This window comes from Paralichthys olivaceus, chromosome 15 (genome assembly GCF_024713975.1).
Source record: "Paralichthys olivaceus isolate ysfri-2021 chromosome 15, ASM2471397v2, whole genome shotgun sequence".
Lineage (NCBI taxonomy): Eukaryota > Metazoa > Chordata > Actinopteri > Pleuronectiformes > Paralichthyidae > Paralichthys > Paralichthys olivaceus.
The window spans coordinates 15,352,101-15,373,989 of record NC_091107.1 but is presented as its reverse complement, the minus strand read 5'-3'; the positions used below and the strand labels follow the sequence as shown (position 1 = coordinate 15,373,989).

The following is a 21,889-nucleotide window of genomic DNA, read 5'->3' as shown; positions in this document are numbered from 1 at the left end:
TTAACTCCTCCATGTGACTGAATTTGCCAGTGACACTGGACATGCAGTCACTGTGTCGTCTCACATGGCTCAGCCGAGGACCCTTAGCCTGTAAATGTTTCAGTGAAGTGACCAGGATTAGATGCATCCTGTCGCTCTATTGGTCCTCAGGTGTTCTGTTGTCACTGTGTGGCCTGAAGGTCTTCATGTCTTAGGACTTTGTAGGTGAGCCAGTACAGAACGTTAAACATGAGGAAGCTCATGGGGAAAACGGCTCGGGAGATGGTGTCAATCCTTTTCGCTCGATCCACAAAGCGCCTGCGTATTTCATAGAAACCTAAACCAGGAGGGAGATCAGCAAACACCGGCGTGGCGTCCATTTCCGGTGCAGTTCCTGCTGACAGTGCAAGGCCGAAACTCTGGAAGAGTAGACCCTGCTGTGCCAGCTCCTCCTCCTGGAAGAAAAACAAACGGCACAGAATAAGCCTCTGCTCTTATTGAGAATCGCTTTCTTTCTAAGCTGCTGTCTTAATTGAACAAGGCAACGGAACATACCCGGGAACAGACGCTGCACTGCTGGGCCACGTTCCCATGAGGAGCACTGTTTCCTGACGTGTTGTTTCCCTTCGCTTTACTGTCACCACTTCCCTGCTGATGAGGAAGAAATAAGACGTGAATATAATAATCAAACAGATTTCACAGATCGAACAGTTTGCAATAATGAGAGCACGCTGAGTCACATTCATGTTTCAAATCTTGTACATTAACAAGTAATCATCAGCTGCTTCTTGCAAAGTGAATACAAGCCTTACATTAATGTGAAATGAGACAGCTTGAAGATGTTGTCAGAGCAAATTTCAGCGGCTTTGCATAATCCCTTAAATGATTAAGTAAACAGGATTCAAGCAGACGGCTCCTGTATTGTGGTGTAAATATTAGAAGGCATTAATGAATCCTGCAGCTGTCTTCACACTGCTGCATTTAAGAATTATTTTGTTTTTAAAGGTGGCTAAGCCTGTTTTGTCTCCTCCTCTCTTTTTTTTCCTATTCCAATGAAGTCCAGAGTGAGGCAGCAAGATGTTGAGAGTATTCAGGAAAACGGAATTAATAACAGGTCAATGCTGTCTGCGTTTCCCAGCAGTAGCGCAACATGCAGCAGAGTTGTGCAACTCGTGCAGAGCTGGGCGCAGGGAATAGCAGGTGACAGCTGCCCGAGGGGCTGAGTGGGTGGGTGGGTGGCTTGCACTCACAGTTCTCTGCCGCTGCTGCTCTTTGAGCTTCTTCCTCTGTCTGAAGAACTCCTTGTGCTGGCGTGAAACAAAATTAACGGCTGCGTACTCCAGTAGTGCAGCAAACACAAAAAGAAGACAAACCGCCATCCAGATGTCTATGGCTTTTACATAGGACACCTGTAAATCAGTGAAAGGCAAATCAGAAGCAGTGACGTGAGAGACTATGTATAGAATTACTTTATCTGTCTTCACTGATGTTAAACAATAATAGTAGTACAATAGTATAAGTTGAGTAAACTTAAACTCAAAAATTATTTATTTGTATTTTAAAACAGTGATGTTTAACAAACCAAACTCTCTGACCTTTGGCAGGGAGGCCCTGGAGCCAGAGCTCTGTGTCGTCATGGTGAGCACTGTTGTGATGCCCAGTCCCACCCGGGCCGGAGCCGCATCCATGTTGATCCAGAAGGACACCCAGGACAGGATGACGGTGAGCAGACTCGGTATGTACATCTGAATCAGGTAGTAGCCCATCTGACGCTCCAGGTAGAATTTGACCTCAATGCAGGTGAATTTACCTACAACAGGAGGAGATACAGGTGCAATCTGACAGTCTCATTAGAAGTCGATGGGCAGCATCTATCAAGGATGCTGAATGACAGGTTGTCAAATGTCATGTACCTGTGTTGTAATGCTTGGTGCAGTAGCCAAGGCCTTTCTCCTCGTTCAGCACAAACTGAGGCAGTGTCAGGTCATCAGCCACCTGCACCGCCCCCACATCCAACCATTCAAAAATAAGATCGTTCATGGTGTAGCCGACTAGAAGAGGCAAAGAGACGGCATACGATACTTAATAAGTTAAGATAAAATGTTTGTGTAACACCAGCCCTGCCATGAAAGAAAGACTCACAGCTTTCCAGCTGCATGATACACATCTGGCTGTCCATGGGGAAGTTTTTCAGATCCATGGGACAGGAGAGAGTCAGCGTCAGCCTGAAAACAGAGACAGTAACTTCATCTTAGTACAGGAATGCAGGGGCGGGGCCAAGGGGGCACTGGCCCCAGCTGAAATCTGATTGGCCCCTGAAGTTCCCCTGTCCTGTCATTATTCCTTTTTCTATATATATTTATACAAACTAGCTTCTTTTTTTTTTAAATATGCAATGTGCTTGAACTAGTGACAATTAAAAAAAGAAATTCGATGATGAGTTAACAGTAGAAAGGAGTGACTTAAATGTGACCCTTACTGAATTAGGAATTGTGCATGGATATTGAATGTGTAACTGGCCCCACTATGTAAATTGTGACCCCTTCATGGCCCCTTATCTAAAAATATCCAAAAGAGGAAATAAAATCCTTGATGCAACAAAAAGATTTTTGGATACCCCTCAGGTGTCACTCAAACCCCTTTTGCACTCTCACCCCACATTAAGGGTTCACATCAAGCAGCTCTATCCTTCATCCGTCTATTCCACTGCAGCCTCAGACAAACCACAGAGGACTGGCAGGTGCTGACAGACAATGTCCACCCTTTGAAAGGTCTGATGTAACACCAGTAAAAAATAAAAAAGTCGAGTTCTTCCCCCCTCACATAGGGACATAGGGATCTAGATCAAAGAAGAACATCCCATCCCTCAATGGAGATGTTGCTTTCCCTGATAAATAAGTCTTTATTTTGCTGACACAGCTTTCACTGTCTCTCACTGCTCATTTCAAGCACCATTCTTCTCTTTTATCCAGGAAGGATGAGGTGAAGATGAGTGATATTGAAGAGAGGAGGAAGACGTGACTGCTGCGTCAGTGTCATTCAGAGATACTATGGTGGTAAGGGAAGCCAATTTTTTAACAGAGTATAGCGTTATGTTACTGGATGGTTGTTGTTTGAAAGGTTAAAGGTTCATCCAGGACATTTGATTTCATCTTAAACAGAATTGCAAACAGAGCTCTAAACACTGCTTCCTCTCACTTACAGTATATTCTACTTCTAACTCCTTATCATTATGCTACAATTCACCACCGCTTTAGTGCCACTTCACTGACCTGAGCCTGCGGATACTGTTTTACATGAGCTTATTCACAGTGTGGGCTGGACAGTACAATTATAAATGAACTGAACTGGAGTGAAACAAACATGCTGTTGGATACTTGCAGTGGTAGAAGTTTATATTCATTTGGCAACATAACAAACCGCAGATCTGGAGGAGTTACAAAAGAGATCATGGTGCATCAATCAGTTGGATTACCAATTTAAAATTAAGATAACCTGATGCTGTAGAGGACATTTCCATTCTGGAATATCCGAAGCAGTTTGTTGTCTGTTGTGACTTCGTGGAAGTTCGCTCCCTTTTCGTTTGCGAAGAACAGGTCAGGTTTCCAAATGGAGTCCAACATTGACGGGTCCAGGTCCAGAGAGTCATCCGGATATTCCTTATACGCCAGTCGAGGGTCGTTCCACTGTTGCCTCAGAAATACATTGAGGCGGTAGTCCTGTGGAGTTAAATCATAATTAGAAATTACACTACTTGTACTTATTAAGCCCTGAAACAAAATATATAGCCATAAGTGGTAATTGTGCCACATTTTATTTATATAATCTTTATTTAATCAGGCTGTCTTGTTAAGAGTAAGATCTAATTTCTCAACAAATAAATATGCACTACAACAAAAACAGTACCACAAACAAGGAATTGATGGAATTAGAATGATTTTTTTGGAGATCAGGTAAAAAGGCTTGAAAAAAAAAAAAAGGGTATATTGTTGCTCATTCTATTTGAGCAATGTGTAATACCTGAAACCGTAATCTGCCATTGTTTTTGAGCACATGAGGGATATCTTGGGTTATATAATTACTGGACAGTGTTCTGTAGTTTTTTAAATGAAAGAAGAGAGGTGAGGTAGTTTGGAAGCTTCAACAGAGAACCACTGTACAATAATAGAAGCAAATTCACTAAAATTTGACTGTTTTGGATCAAATTATGTTTTCATTTAAATAAAGATTGTGAGAGGGCTGAGATTGAGTTGACAATAAATAAATCTGTAGCATCACTTAGCAGGTGAGGGCCACCGAGCCCATGCAAACTCTAACAGGGCGGAGGAGGGGGAGGGAAAAAAGCAACAACATAAATGCTGACAAACAGACCAGAATGACAGCAAACTCCACTTACAATTCCATCAATTAAAATTTGATGGCCCTCCCAGGAGATGTTTTCAAAAATGCATGACTCTTCCTAACGCTGACTTCAATAAAAAAAAACACACAAAAAAACCAAGACAGTCCCCAAACTCCGTCCTTTGGCCTCATAAATAAAGGATGGCCTCTGATTTGACAGAGATATGAGGAAATCATAGTGGACAGTATGCAGCGTACTTACAAGATGGTGTTTACAGTCACTAATTAGTCATAGCCTGATGAGCGTATGTTTTAGGAATCATGAAACGTGGTTTAACCAACAGAGGGACAAGACCCAGAGATTCTTCAAAAGAAATAAACACCAGACTCTTCTGCATCTGAGAAATGATTTTTATCAACCAAAATATATCTTCCTCAGCCGTGGATATTCAGATGTTGTGATATGCAGTACAGGGAAGTCACCAAGTACATTTACTCAACTACATTTCTTAAGTATAGTTTTGGGATATTTGTACTTGAATAATTCCACATTTTGCTATTTTATACATTTAAAAAATATGACAGAGGGATTTATATCCGCCAAGGCAACAGTCTCCTGAAATTCAAATTATACAATTATTGATATCAGTTCCCTAAATGTGCCTGATTTTATTTTGTAGTTTTAAATCAAGATTCATGTCCAACAAATAAATAATGATACATTATTAAACAGCTGCCGATGGACCATTCTGCGAGTACTTTTACTCTTGATCCTTTAAATATATTTTAGTGTTTATGCTTTATTAATGCTAGTACTTTTTCTTTGGTAAAGCATTGATGTGACCACTGTGGATTGTAGATAAAATTCTCACCATTGTTGTTTCGGTGATGGATCCAAAGCTGTTGATGAAGAGGTTACAGGTGACGTTGACAGGAGGACCTGACAGAGAACAGATTGTCAACACGCATCCTAGTTACATTAGTTTCTTAAATACTATAATACACTTACATAATATTTTTTAGGTCCTTTCCAGTCTTTGCTGTAAAGCAATAAAGTGCTGTACAGTACAAGTCACATTCACACACAGTCAGGGGCAGTTTTTAGGTTCAATGTCTTGCTCCAGGACACTTTGGCATACGGACTGCACAGTAGGAGCTGGGGATCAAAGGTTAGTGGACGACCCTGACCCACAGCCACTCCAACTATGAAGTACAGAGCAGAACGCTGCTTCTTCATAAAGTGTCACACTGTACTGTGTCCTGATCATCAGATAGTATTGTCATTTCCACTAGGCTCTCATTAGCGTGGTCCCTCTGTACACCACTGAAACGTTACATATTTCAGTGGCTCATTTCCTAACAGGCAATAATTTATTGATTCTCCTTTAGTTACATTAGTGTATTTATAGCTAATCAGTTGGGACCTACCAGGCATGCACTGACAAGGATGTGGAGCAAGTATGAAATATGTATGCAATACAACCCCAGAGGCTGAGGGGGAAGTATGTCAGTAGATAATCTGCCAGTTTTACTCACCACGAAAGCTCCAGATTGGACTGAAATAGGCCTGTGGGGTAATATACAAGGGTAACTGCACATTTCTGACAAAAAGATCTGAAGGAGAAGTCAGTGTAAAAATATCGTAACCTAAGGCTGTGGGTCAGTATAAAAACAGCAACAACACATGACAAAACAAAGGCTCCTGTGGGAAAACATCGCAGCCTGCAGCATCTCTCACTTCTGACCCATCTGTGAATGATTTGTGCTGCCTCGCCGCCCAGAATGTTATGCAAATTGAGCAGCGTACTTTCTCACACCTGTCCCGGTAGAGGAGGTCCTCCAACCGCACGCCACACAGTGCGTTACCTTTGAAGTTGGGTCTGATGCGGGCGTCGTAGCCAGATGTGCGTCCCATCAGTTTGTCCAGAAAGTCAGATGGAGAGGGGGGCTTGGCTGCTCTGCTGGGGAACTTCATCTCCTTACAGAGCACAGTCCTGCCAGATGACGGCACAACAAACTCTTCATGTGCTCACATAATTTTACTTAATATTTAATATCTCCAGTGATCTATTCTATCCATCATTTATTTGTGCTACGCATATACAATATCTATAAATATAGCTGCAGAAAGTGTACATGCATTTTTACTAATTGTACAGTATGTGATTTGTAGTAAACAGTGCTCGGATCAGGCTGTTTTAAGATATTTTTACTCAAAAATAGAAAAACGTACGATACTTCTCTTTTAAATACAACTATGATGTTGTCATGCCTCTAAGTCAAAGGAGTACCACTAATCCCCTCAACAGTTACATTCAGTGTCAAGTTCTAATAAAAAAACATGCAGTGTATACATTATAATTATTAAGAAAACAGCAGAACTCTCCTATAATTAACTTAAAGTAACATTAGTATGGTATATCCAACCTTGGTGTCTTACCTGCCGTGTAGAAAAATGACAGATGAAGACCACACCATACACAACATGTGCAATAGCATTCTTTCTAAGAAGGAAAAACGGAATGATGAGACCAAAGGAGAGAAAAATAACTGAAAAGGAAAAAGCTGCGATGCAGGGAACTTGTTTGCTCCTCCAGTGAGACTGTCCTCTCCACTCAGCTGAGGCTGCCTCCCTCTCTGCAGGTGTAAAATACAGGATGCTGCTGCTATATAATTTAAAATCCTGGGGAAGTTTTTTTTTCCTGACTGTGTTTGTGTGGATGACTTCAAGCTTTATCTCTTTTTTATGGCCATATGCATGCTGAAGGAATTACTGCAAGAACATTTAAAGAGACAGTAGCATTTTCATGGCAGAGTGGCCTCACATCGCTCGTCATGACAGCATCAGATCAGCAGGAAAATGTGGGTTTTCTATCATAGATGTAAAATTTAAAAGGAGAAAATGAAATGAATAAAGAAACCATGAATCACACTTTAAAATGCCATAGTTAAGTTTCTCTCTATGTATATATATATATATATATGTAATTCTATATTGTTAGGTGTTTTATAATTGATCAAACATGCTGAGTAAACAACTGATTGATTATTAACGAGTGATTATTAACCCAAATCCACAAACTTGTCAAAACTGTCAATGTGAAATATTACTGGATTACAATAACTATTACAACACTAAATTAAATAATGTTTACATGTTGGGTATCTGATGAAAACCTTAACAGCTATTTTAAGTGACCCTGAAAAATTCAACATTGGGGGATAATTTAGTTTTTCATATTATGTTTATACTACCAGTTTATATATATATATACCATGAATATATTTACAGATCTTTAAGATATATTTCATAATTTAGAACTAAGAATCATTTAAATAAATGTTCAAAATCATCATTCAATTTCTTTAGGAACATAATTTAATCGCAGGATATTTTTAATGAAACTGCGGATTGTAGACAAACTCAAGAAAATGAATCAAGCTAAGAAGATTGTTGATGCATTCACTATTAATTAAAGGACATAAAACAGAGCTGTCCAAAGTTTCTGGTCTAATTACTTCCTCCCCAGATCGCCGTCATATTCACATAGAAATGTGAAAGCTCGTGTTTATTCCTCCACACAGAGGGGGAGGCAGTCCGGCCATTTACTCATGTAAAATTAATGTCAAAGGAAGCGATGGGACGTTGTGGCTGCACGTGTTTGCCTCACACTTGAGAGGCTGTTGCACACTTCGCTCCGGAGCCCATGGTGTCAAATAAGATAAGAAATGTGTGAGAATATGAAACATGAACACATTACTAAGAACCACGAGCCTCAGTTATAGGAAAAAACAATGTTTCTTCATGCTTGAACATTTTAACCTCCAGATAGGAAAAGTAGGCCAAGCTTCATTTAATGTTTTAGTTGGATCTTCTTATATAGATTGTAATTCCATACACACATTAAAATATACTCTTATAGTAATCAGTTGCCTTTTACACAATTCAGTCTGCTCTCTTTTACAATAAGTGCTTTTAGATGAGGTTATGCCTTTAGCACCACCTCACCTCAATTTTAAGGTCCAGTCACCAATCTGCCGAGCAGTAATCACAGATTTGAACGCCTCAGGACACATGAGCTCGACCACAGAATTCAACAGCAAGTAAAAAAAAAAAAAAAGAACACAGCTCAGAATGCAGGTCAACTTTTCAGTCTGGAAATAAGGGGATCACTCCAGTTTAAAAATAACTTTTATTGCAGCTTTTCTCACAACAGGCTGCTCTGATCACACAAAGGGAAACAATAATCCATTATTTAACTTTTTCAGCCTGCTGGGGAAAGCGGATATACAATCACTCACATTTGGTGGTAGCGGGAAGATGAGACTGTGATTTCTCCCTGAACATAAACGAGTGAAAAAACAACAAAACACATACAAATTTCAAATGTGAAAATATTTCAGAGACATGATGTTGAATGTCTCGATTTGTATGCATGGTCAGTTGTCTCATAAACAGTGTGGCAATGGATGCCAAAGTTCCCATTTCGAGCATCAGCCCAGACCATCTTAATCCTCATGGATGTTGAACAGCTTTGCCACTTCGTTTAGATCGGCATGCTCCTCTCCATCCTTTATAATCTACAAATAACATACAAAAAGACATTTTAAAAAATTATTAATCCACTTAATCTACAACATGAAGAAGTATTTTTTATTAAAAACTGAACAGTGTGTACCTTTCTTGCAACGGGCATTCTGTTGAACACATTCCACAGGATGATGCCCACCACCACCTTGTCTCGCAAGTAGAAAATTACTCCTTTTCCATAGTTGTCTCTATTCTGCTCCACAGCCGGAGAAGGCGTTGAAGAGGCCACTGGGCTAACGGCTGTGTCCTCTGTTTCACTTTCAGAGCGGATCCCAGTTCCTGCAGCACATTTAATGAGAAAAGCTTAATCTGACCCTTTGTCCTAAAATTCGCTCTGTTTGTTTTTGCTTCATAGGATTAGGACTAAAAAGATAGTGACGGTTCCTACCGGACTTCTCTGTAGCAGCTTTAGGTGTGTCCTTGGCAGTGGCTTTGGCAAACACTCCTACTGTTGGCAGGCTGCTATCAACGATCCCAATGGCTTCATAACCAACATCAGGCCCCAGGTCACTCCTGTGAGAAAACACACGAGGATGGAAAACATGTTGGGAGAATGTGATTTGAAGCTCTCACTGTGAGTAAGTATTGTCTCTTATTTTTCATTTCAAAGCTTAATGAAACTGGAGAAAAACATATATTTCAATTCTTAGCATCCACTAACATCTGGCTTTTGTCAGCATGCACTCCCGGGTTAAATGCAGTCCACACAGGTTTTTATCTGTTCTAGCTCTGATTGGCACTGATGACACAATTTCCTCTTCTGCTTCATTTTGGCAGTATAGATGCTGATGCTGCACTTTGTCTGCAATGTGCATTGAACTTCCTGGCGTAAATATCCATAAACGTTAATGTACTTACTGTTTTTTACATCTTAGGGACAAGGTCTTATAGTGATTTTTTTTATTCATACATGTAAAAAAACGTAAGCCTGGTTAAAAAGTGGGGTGACAGAGCTTCTCGGTTCCCAGCATGTTGGCGACATCGAACATGACTCACAGGGCAAAAACAGAAAGGTAAAATCCTTTAAAACAACCTATGTATACCCATTCATTTTAAAAGAGGCATTCTGCTAACTAGTTATACTCAAGTTGATTCTCCAATAGATTTTAAAAGTGTGTTTGTGTACATCACACAGGATCAGCTGCAGGTGTCAGCTGAATCCTGATCCTACATCTGCTGGTGTGTAAATCATGATAGTTTGACTAATGTCCCTGTGTCCCTGTGTCCCTGTGTGTGTGTGTCCCTGAGTGTGTGTGTCCCTGAGTGTGTGTGTGTGTGTGTGTGTGTGTGTGTTCTTTTTTGCACTGCAATGACCCCATGTTTTACGCAGCAGTGTCTCACATTTCACCAGCTGCCAAAAACATGCAGTCGGAGCAGCAGTCTTTGTAGCGAGGGCCATAGTCCACACTGTACTACAGTTTTTGGCAAACTCCTTCAACTCCCCATGTGATTATGTCAGTAGTTTTTTTGACAGAGTTAGTACATGTGCAGTAAGCTTGAAAAATGCCTGACTGAGTAATGCAGCCCTCTGCTGGCAACTCCTCTAAATGTCCTCTAAAAGCGTTTTAAATATTTCAGGATTTTTCGGAGTGATCAAGCATGTTCACGAAAGACCGAATCTGAGTCATTTACAGGATTGTACATGCCGCTCCAGTGCCTACTTATTTAAATGTATCCTATGAATCTGGACCTAATGTCATTAACAATTCAAACTGGCTCTTGCTCACAAAAATATCTTCCTTTATTCACAATTCAGGCTGGTTTCATGGTTTGCAGCCGCAGAGTTTTAAATGTGTGACTAAGGGAAACAGAAGAAGTGTGATACCCACCAGAACATAGACTGATGCCAATAGGGTTTGTTGGCTCCTGTCATGTTCTCTCCTGCCAGTCGACCGCTCACAACAGCGTGATCGTGGTGTTCCACTCGTCTGCGGCCCAGTCTGATGTCGTAGAAACATGCAGCATCTCCTGCCTGGGATGAGATACAAGGGATTTAGGAGGTGTTGCTATGATTAGAATTAAAATAAAAAGATTGAAAGTTACAGAAAACTAGACTCAAAAGAAGAGAAATAAATATACTACATGTCTAGGGGTGTATTAAGTTGTAAACATGACTTGAATTTGCCTGAAGAGGGCACTATATCCAGCTCTCCATGTCCTACAATTATCAGCAGCTCACCTGGATCTGCTCAGTAAAACCTTAAAAATCTTTTCTTCTGACCAATTAGAAAAACTAGGGCGAGTCATATTACTATTGATTCCATGACAGTTAATTCACAAATGTTAACCATAAGCTTTGCAAATAAATGTTCAACATGAACAGCAAAATTGCTAAAACAACTAGTGACTGTTTTAACTACATGTATACATAAATCGACTAAAACCAGTCAGTTAATAATGGAGATGGTACATGTAATGTAGCACACGTCATAACTGCCACTGGTGGAAGGATGATTTGAAATTTTTTTATATTTTCCTACACAATTCTTCTTGATCTTGACCAAGTACCTCAATAACCTTATGAACTTTAACTTACCACCCAAATATTGGACCTTGCTTGCAGCTCTGCATTGACCCGAAAGCCTCCAAAGTCAGAGTCTACCTCCAGACCTGCTGACTTAGCCAGGTCAACATTGGGCTCCAGGCCAACAGCTGCAACAATGTGATCAGTTTTCACCTACGAGGACAAGGCCAAAAAAAAATAAGTAACCAATTTTCCCTGAGATACGTTGCTCTTGTGCAGAAATCTGAACCCACCAATCGGCCATCCTTCAGCTTGATTTCTAATTTATCATCTTTGAGAGTCACAGACTTCACCAAAGCTTCTGAGATGACTTTAACGCCCTCTAGAAAACCAAAGGGAGATTAATATTATTTATTTGTAAAAAAAGAAGAAAGGTTAAAACAAAGGCAAGCTGTCTCTTTTCTTTGGCCATCCTGCCAGTTAAATAAAATGTTCACATAAGCTATGAAGTAAAATGGACATTGACCTTTCTGGACTTTTTCAGTTGTCCAATTGCTCAGATACTCAGGCAGAACCTTTCCCATGTTGCCCTTCTCAGGGAACATCTGCAACACCTCCAGACCAGACTCTGATGCTGGAAAGAGAGAATGAATGATCCAACAACAGAGCAACAACTAACTTCTGTTAAACATCATCTGTTCTGTTCTCTTCTCGTCAAGGAGTCTTACATTTCCTGCCGAGGGCACAGGCCAGCTCGCTGCCCAAGAAGCCGCCTCCGATGATTGTGATGGACTTGACGTCTCTGGAGACCTTGTCCAAGGATTTGAAGTCATCAATCTGTGGAGGAGAAAAAAATGTAATTATTTCATAATATTTCCGTCACGTCATACCTTAACCACTACTCCCACATTTATAAGACTTTTCTACTTTGTCCCATCAGCCAGAAATTCTTAACCTGAAACAAAGCTAACACCCCCTTGTGGCTAAACACTGACCTTGCGGAACAGAGTCGTCCTCTTCATCACTTCCTCTCCTGCTCTCTCAAGGGCCTGTAGATTTCTTGGCACACCGCCTGAAGAGCAAAGTTCACTTTAGTTTCCATGAAGATTAGACACATGCGGTAACAAATGCATTTATAGTGACTCGCCTGTAGCAATCAAACATTTGTTGTAGGAAATCTCAGTGTCATCGTCCAGTTTAACTTTGTTTCCTCTCACATCCATGTGAACCACCTAAAACAGATTAAAGCATCTATTTAAAATCTGAGTCATGACAATTTAAAAGAGGGAAATTAGATCTGCAAAAGAAGTGTTTATCTAACTACTAACAACCACTATTATTAGTACACTGTAGTGTGTGATGGTTGAAAGAGAAATATAAACCAACCTTTCTGCCAGAGAGAACAGCCACACCACCATTTTCTGCACTTGCCAATTCTTCTATTTGAATGTAGAATGATGGCGGCTGGAAGTAGATACTGGCAAATAAAAACAAAAATATTTTAATGATTGAACCGTTTTCTTAGTAAAATCAAACACACCCATTAAATTTTTGAATTCAACAAGATGTCAAATAAACCAGCCAAGAGTATTAAGAAATATTCGTATAAAGCAGTTTCACTCGGTATTAAGACATTGTGCCCATTGTGACCATTAGGTCTTTTCTGGAGGGCTGGGGTTAACACTTACAACTGTTTTTTATGGGTTGGTTAAAAGAAGTTCAAAATTATTTTTTTTTTTTTTTTTTTAAATACCAGAGGAAACTGAAACACACCTTCTTTCTTTTCCATTCCACTGTTTGAAACGCAGAGTTTCTGTCACACTGGAGTCATCAGAGAACCACAGTTCTTTAGAAAGAGGTGGTCTCATGTATGGAAGCTCTGATTCCTCAGTCACAATTAGTACCTGGAAGCAAAAAAAAGCCCATAGAAGTTAATGTTATTGACTGAGACTGGGGCAATGAACTAAATTCCAAGTTTGGATTTTTATGGTGAAATCAGAGGTACGACTGACCCTGGCACCGGGGTCTCTGGCTCGAATAGACCGGGCAGCAGCGAAAGAGGCAGTACCCCCACCGATAAGGAGGTAGGGGGCGTGTGAGGGCACCTTGGAAGAGGCAGGTGTGGCATCCACTGCTGGAGTTTGAACTTAGAGTGACAGCAAAAGAGCGAGCAGGAGAGAGAAACAGGCAGTAAGCAAAAGCAGGAGACAGACAGTTCATCAGTAACTATGAATTACACAGAACCTTTGAGGAGTAAATGCACCTGGTAAACAAAAGAAGTATGTGAGTAAATTTAACCATTATCATTACAAGAAGCCAAACAATGTGAAGGATTCATGAACAGGCAGGGAGAGAAGCTGTAACGAAAAAGAAACGTTAAAATATAAAAAAGGGAGAAAAGGTGTTTGAAATTAACATTAACATTATCGGTATGGGGGAAAGAATCGGTGTCTGCACGCTCCCCTGCTCCAACCGAAGCTGGACTGTTGTCTTACCACTCTCTGCCACAACTTCAGGCTGAGGCTCGGCTGGCTCTGCTGCAGGCGGCTCTGCTGTATCTGCTGCTGCTGTAGGTTCTGTTAGTGTATCCGGATGATTAAGTGGTTAAATCCAAGTAAAACACACAGATGTGGTAAATGTAATTCACTGGCTCCATGCACTGGTCTGCTTACCACTCTCCAAAACGGGTGCAGGAGGTGGCTCTGTTAGCTCAACTGGGGACGGCTCGGGTGGGGGTGTTGGTTCTGGCAGTGTAGTGGCAAAAGTTACAAAATAACCTAAAATGTGCACTACAGCTAATAATGTAATATTGTATTTAACTGAGCTGTAGATCAGAATGTCAGCTCAAATCTTACCCTCCTCAACTACAGGTGCGGGAGATGGCTCTGTTACCTCAACTGGGGACGGCTCGGGTGCTGGTTCTGGCAGTATAGTGGTAAAGGTTATATAATAACTTAATCTGCACTACATCTAATATGTAAAATCCTTATTTAACTGAGCTGTAGATCATAATATCCTGTCTTCTCATATCTTACCCTCCTCCACTACAGGTGCAGGAGGTGGCTCTGTTAGCTCAACTGGGGATGGCTCAGGTGGGGGTGCTGGTTCTGGCAGTAAAGCGGTAAAAGTTACACAACAACATCTAATGTGTACCACAGCTAATACATAAAATCCATTTTTAACTGAGCTGTGGATCAGAATATCCCGTCTTCTCATATCTTACCCTCCTCGACTACAGGTGCAGCAGAAGACTCTGCTGCTTCTTCTGGGGGTGCTGCTTCTACCACAGGCTCATCTGCTGTTGAGGTAATCCATATTACGAGTTAAGACTAAATTCTTTAGAGATTATTAAGTGGAGGACCATCAGGATGCATGAATTTCCTCAGCTTTACCCCAGGAGTCATGTGCAGAGCATGCACGCTATCACAGTCAAATAACGGGAAGCTGCCCAGTTACCTTCTACATACAACATACCACATTATACCAAAGACTTTTTGGTTAAAAGCTTCTTACATTGCAACACTATGCAACTTTCCTTCACTAAAAGTAGCAGCTTCAAAATGAGATTAATGATTTGTAATGTGGATAACGGTGCCTCTTTCATTTCCCCACCTGACCCTGCACATCTGGTCTTGCACTATTTTGATGAATGGGTACCATCTCCTGTGAAAAATGTTTAAACGACTGATAGTCACAGCCTTGGCCCAGCAAGTTCAAGAGTAATGAAGTGTGAAAATCATTAAAAACAGCAATTTTCTGTTTTCAATATTAAGTGAGGAAACTTAAAAAATATCAAGAATTCTAAACAAATGTTTGGTGTATTTGTTACAGCGGCAGCTCTTCTGGTTCAGGAAGCTGGGGATCATGGGGCTCCACCGTACAATTGTGTTTCAATGGTACCACACAGTCAGAGCCCCTGTCCAAAACTAAGAATGTTTGTTGGCTACATGAAACACTAAGTTGCTCTAAAACAGAGGCCAACAGAATAAATCAAAGAATAGATAAAACCACGAGTGGCGCCGTTGCTCAGCAAAGTGTCACTTAATTACGGATTCTGTTTTCGTGTATTTAAGAAAAGCAGATGTAGATGTTTCTTCCTTTTTTTGCAAATTTCTCAGTAAGAACTGAGTTGTAAGGTTGACAGAAGCACTACTGATCCTCTACTATCATATTCACGGCCAACGACAGTAAAAAAGACAATTATGACCATAGTTATGAAGTAAAAAAGACAATTATGACCATAGTTATGAAGTAAAAAAGACAATTATGACCATAGTTATGAAGTAATATGTTGATCAAAGTGTCACTGCGGTTTTTTCTAATGCTTGTGATACCACACTGTTCACATGTACTTGGTAGAAAATGTAGTCCACTGTAAGAGGGCAGCTTCCAATTATGTACAACATTATCACATTTCAGTTAATAGTAAGAAAATATATTTTGAGTAGGATCCCAGGGAAAATCCACAAAGTATGACACATTCACAGAAAATGCCAGATAGGATGATCACATTTGAAATACAACAAATACAACAACACACACAAAAGGAACAAACAATATTCTTAGAAAATACTGACAAAACTCAAAGCACCGTCTCACAAAAACAATTATTTACAATTCTGAGTGAAAGTTAATATGTGAGTGTGTACATTTTAGACTGAAAATGTAAATGGGTTAATTTAAAATGTGAGTGGACAGGAAATAAATAACATCCAGTGAAATATACAGAGGAACGACACATGCATTGTTGAGAAGTGAAGACGGTGGAAAAAAATAACACAACACATGCAACGAGAAGGAAAAGTCAGTTCAGGCCGGAAACTTCTCACACAGACAATAAATACAACACAAGTTATGAATGTCCAAGAGAGCCTCATGTATAAACTCTGCCATCATAAAACATATTCCATATTATGGTGATGTGGGATAATTATGGGCAGTGTAAAAAGAGAAGTGACCAAATAGGTGTGTTTAACAGCCTCCTTATTGTGCACCAACCTCATCCAAACAGTTGGTGTCACCATTTCCAATTGATTCCTCACCAAAGAACAAAGTGTACTGAAATGCAGAATTTTTCTACAGCGTTTTAGATTAAACACAGAGTTTACACAGGAGGCATGTTTTACTCATTCGTTAAGGGGTTAAGAAATGAGAGCAAACTACCTGGGACAGTTTCAGATGTTTCAGCGGGAGCGGCTGCTTCAGCCTCAGGGGCCGGAGGGATTGGCTCCTCTGGTGAAGGAGCTGCCTCAGGCTCTGGCTCAGCAACGGCTGAGAAAGAAAATATCCATTATTAACTATGCAGTTATTGATGTGGAGTAGACTTATTTAACATGCTATGTGATATTCAGATAATTAATCAAAACACTGATAAAAGAATCAATTTAATCATAAAAATAAATTAAATAAAGTTCAGAGTCCTCATAAATTGCTCTCTATGTGGCAATAAAGAGGAAGTTAAACAGTGCACTGCAGAGTCAGCAGATTCAGAGCCCATTCTTGTTGCATATGACATTTAACTACAATTTAAAAACAGAAAGCTAAAGCAACTAATGCACAAGCACTTTCATGACAGTTCAGTCTTACTACCTATGAAGTTATTAACAGATGTGGAGCTTGATATATAAACATTAAGATAACATATTCTTAGAAATTGCAGAAATAACTCACGCTCTGTCTCAGTGGCTTCCACAGCTGTTTCAGTGGCTTCGGTAGCTGAAACAAAAACAACAACAAAAAGAAATTAAAGGGTTGATGACATGACAGTGGAATAATAATATCAATTAAGAACAATTAAGAACAATTGCTCACCAGACGGCTCTGACTCGTTGAGGGGGACAGCTGTTTGTTGTGCGGCTGCTTTCTGCGGTCTGGATGAAAGGTCATCGATACGTTCCTGATATCTACGTTGGTCACTTTTGACAGTTCTGTACGCCTGTAAAAACCAAACCGTTACAGTGACTGTCAGCTTTGAGGAGTGACTAGGTAGGGTAGGATCGTCTGGATGAAATCTGCCAAATAAACAATGGGTCTAACACCAATGACATCATTCTTATTTTAAACATAGACTTTGAATTTTTGATGCATATACTTCATGTCATAACTCACATATACTCCCCCAGCAAGGGCGGCTGCTCCAACTAAGACCACGTACAGCTGTTTTTCCCTTCCTCCCCCCGAAGGACCGGTGGACATGTTAGCTGCTGGTACGCGTACTGGTCCGCCATTGTTTAACCCTGGAAAACAGTTAACATCACAAAAAACCATAACCGGATAGAACGGATTTCATTTCAGTGCTCACAAAGGTAACCTAGAGAGACAGAACACACATGTGAAGAACACGTTAAGTGATTTAGGAAAGCACAAGTACATTTACCATGACTGAAGATGCTTTGTTTATGATCATGCTGACTAATACTGAGGTATATATTCACTGATCAATCAAGCTTATTTAGCTGCTGTTCCATGAAACGTCACATGTCTACATTTCAACTTGTGCATTGACTTGACATTCACCAGGCGACACAAGAATTCCTGTGCTTGTTAGTTGGGTTGATTAAGGAAAGCCCACACTGATAATTAGGCTTCAGAGGGTTGAATCTTCGTTATGATCGACCCCCCCATGAGCTACTTGTCTTCATCACTGTACATTCCAGACACCTCCAGGCATGTAACTAACGGTCTGAAAGAAACAACCCCCGTGATCCATATAAGCATTGTGGAATCTGACGGGGGGTGGGCTGGCCCCAAAAAATGATATTCATATTTTTATAAACGATATCAGTCAATGTCAATTGAAACAATTAATGTCACAAAAGTATGAATATTTTTGCTCATGAGTGAAGGTTGTTTTAAACTCATGAACAGACAATGACAAACATTTGACAGCAAAACATTTTACAAACCTCCTCTCTGTGCTTAAATACATACATACATATATAATAAACTTTTGTCACTGATGACATTTATTATTCACAAAACATAGAGACAACAGAACAATGCCTGCAGCGTGTAGCTCTGTAGTTATTTTGATGACAATTACGTTGATATAATTATTGATTATTGCCCTGTGATTGGATCCAGATTGATTTAACACCCAACGGGTTCAGGTACAAACCACAGCCATGTCTGAACTTGAGAATGACTTGAGTTTTATTATTATTATTATTATTATTCATTGATGCTGCTTCCTGGGAGACTGTAGGTCAGAGCTAGAGCAAGTGAGGTGCAGTTTGATCAAAGTTAGCTAGTTCTGCACAAGTGTAGCTAAGTTATCTTAGTAACAGGTGAACTGTGGTCAGGGTCCTTTAGCCGAGATGTTGGTCATTACCCAGCGTAGCTTCTAACAAACCATCGCCCCTGTTACATGCAGCGTGTCTGGATCGAACTCTGAAGTTGTTGTGGAGAGTGACTGACCTGCTCGCCTCACATTGAGCCGGCACAGAGTTGAAGAGGCTCGAGCTAACGGTGTGAGCTTCTTCCACACGCTCCTACATGTCAGCATCGTGGCTCCGCGGTGTCTGTTCCCGGGGTCAGGAGGACGGAGGTGGGACTGGACCACGGGCTGGTTCACGCTACCTGCGGACACACGCTCCCGGAGACTAGCAGCAGCTGCAGCGCGCGGAACGTCAAGGCCAGAGACAGGTCATACGTCTGCAGGGAGTCCTGGGTAATGCTGCAGAGCATTTAAACACGCGAGAGTAGTCACCGCAGGAAAACCAAAGAGGGGTAACGCCTTCTTAAAAAGATGGCGGCGGCCCTCTGACGCTCTTGGTGTAAAACGACCTTAGTGGACACTCGTAATGTAAAGTCTGATGTGACTGGACAGAGTTTGGGTGTAATTGTGTTACTGTGGACATCCGCTGCACAGTTCTGATCACAGACATGTAACATGACATTTAATCTCTGTTTGATTCCGTGTAACATGGAGTGGAGGCTGTTTCCGGCTCTTTTCCTTCTAAGCTCTTTGGAGACTGTCGCGAACCCGTTTCTTCTTCCCCATATTTCTGTAGATGTACACGTAGCCAGGGCGTGCTGCTGCCCCCTGCTGTTTGTTTGACCTGCACTGCAACCACTGCAACCCGGTCAAAAGAAGGTTTTTAGGCATGAAACACAGCAATGGAACATTTTAATGACAGGAATCATTCAGACTAATCACATGAAAATATAATCATAGACAGGGAATGTTAACTTCCACTGTTACGCAGACGATACCCAGCTGTACATATCTATGAAGCATGATGAATCTAATCACTTAGTTCAACTTCAGGAATGTCTCAAGAACATCGAGGCCTGGATGACCGGAAACTTCTTACTTCTAAATTCAGACAAAAACTGAGGTCGAAGTAATTGGCATGTCAGAGAATCACTGTCTGAACAGATTGTCACCTTGGTTGGTGTCAGTTTGGCCTCCAGCTCCACTGTGAGGAACCTTGCAGTTATATTTGACCAGGACATGTCATTTCACCAAAACACATAAAACAAGTCTCTAGGACAGCTTTCTTCCACCTGCGCAATATTAAGAAAATTAGAAAGATCCTGTCTGAGAAGGATGCTGAGAAACTAGTCCACGCATTTGTTACCTCTAGACTAGATTACTGTAACTCTTTATTATCAGGATGTCACAGGAAGACTGTAAAAACTCTCCAGTTGGTCCAAAATGCTGCAGCACGAGTGCTGACAGGAACTAGAAGGAGAGATTATATCACTCCTGTTTTAGCTTCTCTATATTGGCTCCCTGTAAAATTCAGAATATAATTCAAGAACCTGCTCCTCACATTTAAAGCCCTTAACAATCAAGCCCCTTTATATATCAAAGAACTCATAAGACGGTTCTATCCAAATAGATCACTTCGTTCCCAAAATACAGGCTCTCTTGTGGTTCCAAGAGTCTGTAAGAGTAGAACAAGAGGTAGAGCATTCAGCTACCAGGCTCCTCTCCTGTGGAACCAGCTCCCACTCTGGGTTCAGGAGGCAGAAACCATCTCGGCATTTAAAGTTAAAAAACTTAAAACGTTCCTTTTTGATAAACCCTATAGTTAGTTCTGGATCAGGTGAGTCCTGAACCACCCCTTAGTTATGCTGCTATAGGTCTAGACTGCTGGGGGAACTCCCATCATCCACAGAGCACTTCTCTGCACTCTCTTTTTTTCTCTCCACAGTCACCAAAGTGCTGCTCATTGTGGGAATTGTTGGGTTTTTCTATATTAATACGATTTTAAGATCTTGACCTTCTATGTAAAGTGCTTTGAGATCATGTATATTATGATTTGGCGCTATACAAATAAAATCAAATTGAATTTGGAATGCTATACGTTAAGAAAAATATTCCAGTGGCCTGGGTTTTTCACATTATCTTCATCCATGATTTGTATTTTAATTTGAGTGTGTTATTAATGTAATGCAGAAATGCCATCTGAGAAATGTAAATGATTTGTGGAATGCCGCTGCTTCAATGGTCAAGAGGAAGTTATAAGTTCTCTTCTCTCAAAACAATAGGTTGATGTCAGACATTGTGTGACTTTGTTGCTGTTTTGTAGTGTATTTCTATTGTGTGTGTTCCCTTATAGTTGATTGAGGGGACTTATAATGATGTTGAAGTTAGAGCATTTGGCACTAATCCACATATATATTGCATTAACAGTCACAGATATCATTGCAATGTCTACCACTAGATGGGCCTTTATGCACACATGTTAAAACAGCACATAGAAAGATATAGAATTAGCATGGCTCATAATGAGCTTCATGTATTGATCCACTGAGAAAGGGATGGATTTGAGTTCCCCAAAAATGAATCCTGAGTTACTGAAACCGTAAGAGAAACTAATTTCCACAGATAAAACCACTTCTTCTTTCTTTCACATACCTTACTACAAGGTAAATAGATAAACAACACTACAACAGAAAGGGGAAGTATCACTTGTAGTGAATTTTACATTAACCGCAAGAGAAGATGTTCTAACAACATATGACTTTGTGCGTGTACTTTGAAATTCCTTGATGGTAATTTCTTCCTTGTATTGTTTCACAGGCGTCTTTGTCCCTGAGATAACAGACACCTGTGGCCGAGGCTCAGCGGCTCCCAGGAACAGGTTCCAGCCAAAGACAATTTCTTGGCTGTAATTCATGACAGCCCCTCCCTTACACGCTCACTTATGTGTATAAGAATCATGCACAAAGAAAGGTTGTTGCTCTTTGCTGTGGAGATAGAAGTATCCATATGCAAATACTTCAGAATAAAACTTACAGAGGAGAGATCTCTGCATCTTACCTCAATGATACAGATTTACATCACAGCCTGCGGTCTATGTGCACATATGCATATAGGTCAATACAACTGAGTCCTCAAACCTGTCAAACCTTGTTATGTGTTTTTTCTAGCCCACAGACCAACAGCTCCATCTGCTTGCCCCTGAGCTCTTTGGGAAAATAAACACTTAATTCTGTCTCTGTCTCCCTCCCCTTCTCTCTCTCTCTCTCTCTCTTCCTCTTCCTCTTCCTCTCTCTCTCTA

At 40.6% G+C, this 21,889-nt stretch overlaps 2 protein-coding genes across 5 annotated transcripts; both read right to left on the bottom strand.

The window, feature by feature from the left end:
- Positions 1-20: 20 nt before the first annotated feature.
- LOC109628406 (glycine receptor subunit alpha-2-like) lies at positions 21-6,970 on the bottom strand. 2 transcript variants are annotated; one of them, XM_069539927.1, is made up of 10 exons: positions 6,761-6,970; positions 6,187-6,314; positions 5,193-5,260; positions 3,475-3,698; positions 2,122-2,204; positions 1,893-2,030; positions 1,575-1,789; positions 1,230-1,388; positions 535-630; positions 21-434 (listed from the first exon to the last, which is right to left on the bottom strand). In XM_069539927.1, the coding sequence occupies exons 1-10, from the start codon at positions 6,817-6,819 to the stop codon at positions 162-164; spliced, it is 1,443 nt and encodes a 480-aa protein (XP_069396028.1). In that variant the 5' UTR covers positions 6,820-6,970; the 3' UTR covers positions 21-161. The 2 variants fall into 2 exon arrangements, with proteins under 2 accessions (XP_069396028.1, XP_069396029.1); XM_069539928.1 differs by having other exon boundaries at positions 535-627.
- Positions 6,971-8,494: 1,524 nt separating this feature from the next.
- Positions 8,495-19,095, bottom strand: aifm1 (apoptosis inducing factor mitochondrion associated 1). 3 transcript variants are annotated; one of them, XM_020085778.2, is made up of 23 exons: positions 18,792-19,081; positions 17,484-17,611; positions 17,187-17,310; positions 17,046-17,090; positions 16,539-16,646; positions 14,599-14,673; positions 14,411-14,482; positions 14,231-14,296; positions 14,048-14,119; positions 13,871-13,951; positions 13,388-13,521; positions 13,149-13,279; positions 12,762-12,852; positions 12,523-12,607; positions 12,371-12,447; positions 12,104-12,212; positions 11,902-12,009; positions 11,669-11,757; positions 11,448-11,588; positions 10,741-10,883; positions 9,300-9,424; positions 9,000-9,190; positions 8,495-8,901 (listed from the first exon to the last, which is right to left on the bottom strand). In XM_020085778.2, exons 1-23 carry the CDS (start codon positions 18,877-18,879, stop codon positions 8,830-8,832), a joined length of 2,355 nt encoding a protein of 784 aa, XP_019941337.2. In that variant the 5' UTR covers positions 18,880-19,081; the 3' UTR covers positions 8,495-8,829. The 3 variants fall into 3 exon arrangements, with proteins under 3 accessions (XP_019941337.2, XP_019941338.2, XP_019941339.2); XM_020085779.2 differs by having other exon boundaries at positions 14,599-14,670; XM_020085780.2 differs by lacking the exons at positions 13,871-13,951; positions 14,048-14,119; positions 14,231-14,296; positions 14,411-14,482; positions 14,599-14,673 and having other exon boundaries at positions 18,792-19,095.
- Positions 19,096-21,889: the final 2,794 nt, after the last annotated feature.

Bases quoted from the DNA above. Each gene is read 5' to 3' on its own strand.
- LOC109628406 (XM_069539927.1), bottom strand. From the start codon at position 6,819: ATGCTATTGCACATGTTGTGTATGGTGTGGTCTTCATCTGTCATTTTT. The intron at 3,699-5,192 runs GTGAGAATTTTA...TTAACTCCACAG, and splicing joins CCATCACCGAAACAACAATG to GACTACCGCCTCAATGTATT. The intron at 1,790-1,892 runs GTACATGACATT...CTCCTGTTGTAG, and splicing joins CACCAAGCATTACAACACAG to GTAAATTCACCTGCATTGAG.
- aifm1 (XM_020085778.2), bottom strand. From the start codon at position 18,879: ATGCTGACATGTAGGAGCGTGTGGAAGAAGCTCACACCGTTAGCTCGA. The intron at 14,297-14,410 runs GTAAGATATGAG...CTATACTGCCAG, and splicing joins TGCACCTGTAGTGGAGGAGG to AACCAGCACCCGAGCCGTCC. The intron at 8,902-8,999 runs GTACACACTGTT...TGTTATTTGTAG, and splicing joins GAATGCCCGTTGCAAGAAAG to ATTATAAAGGATGGAGAGGA.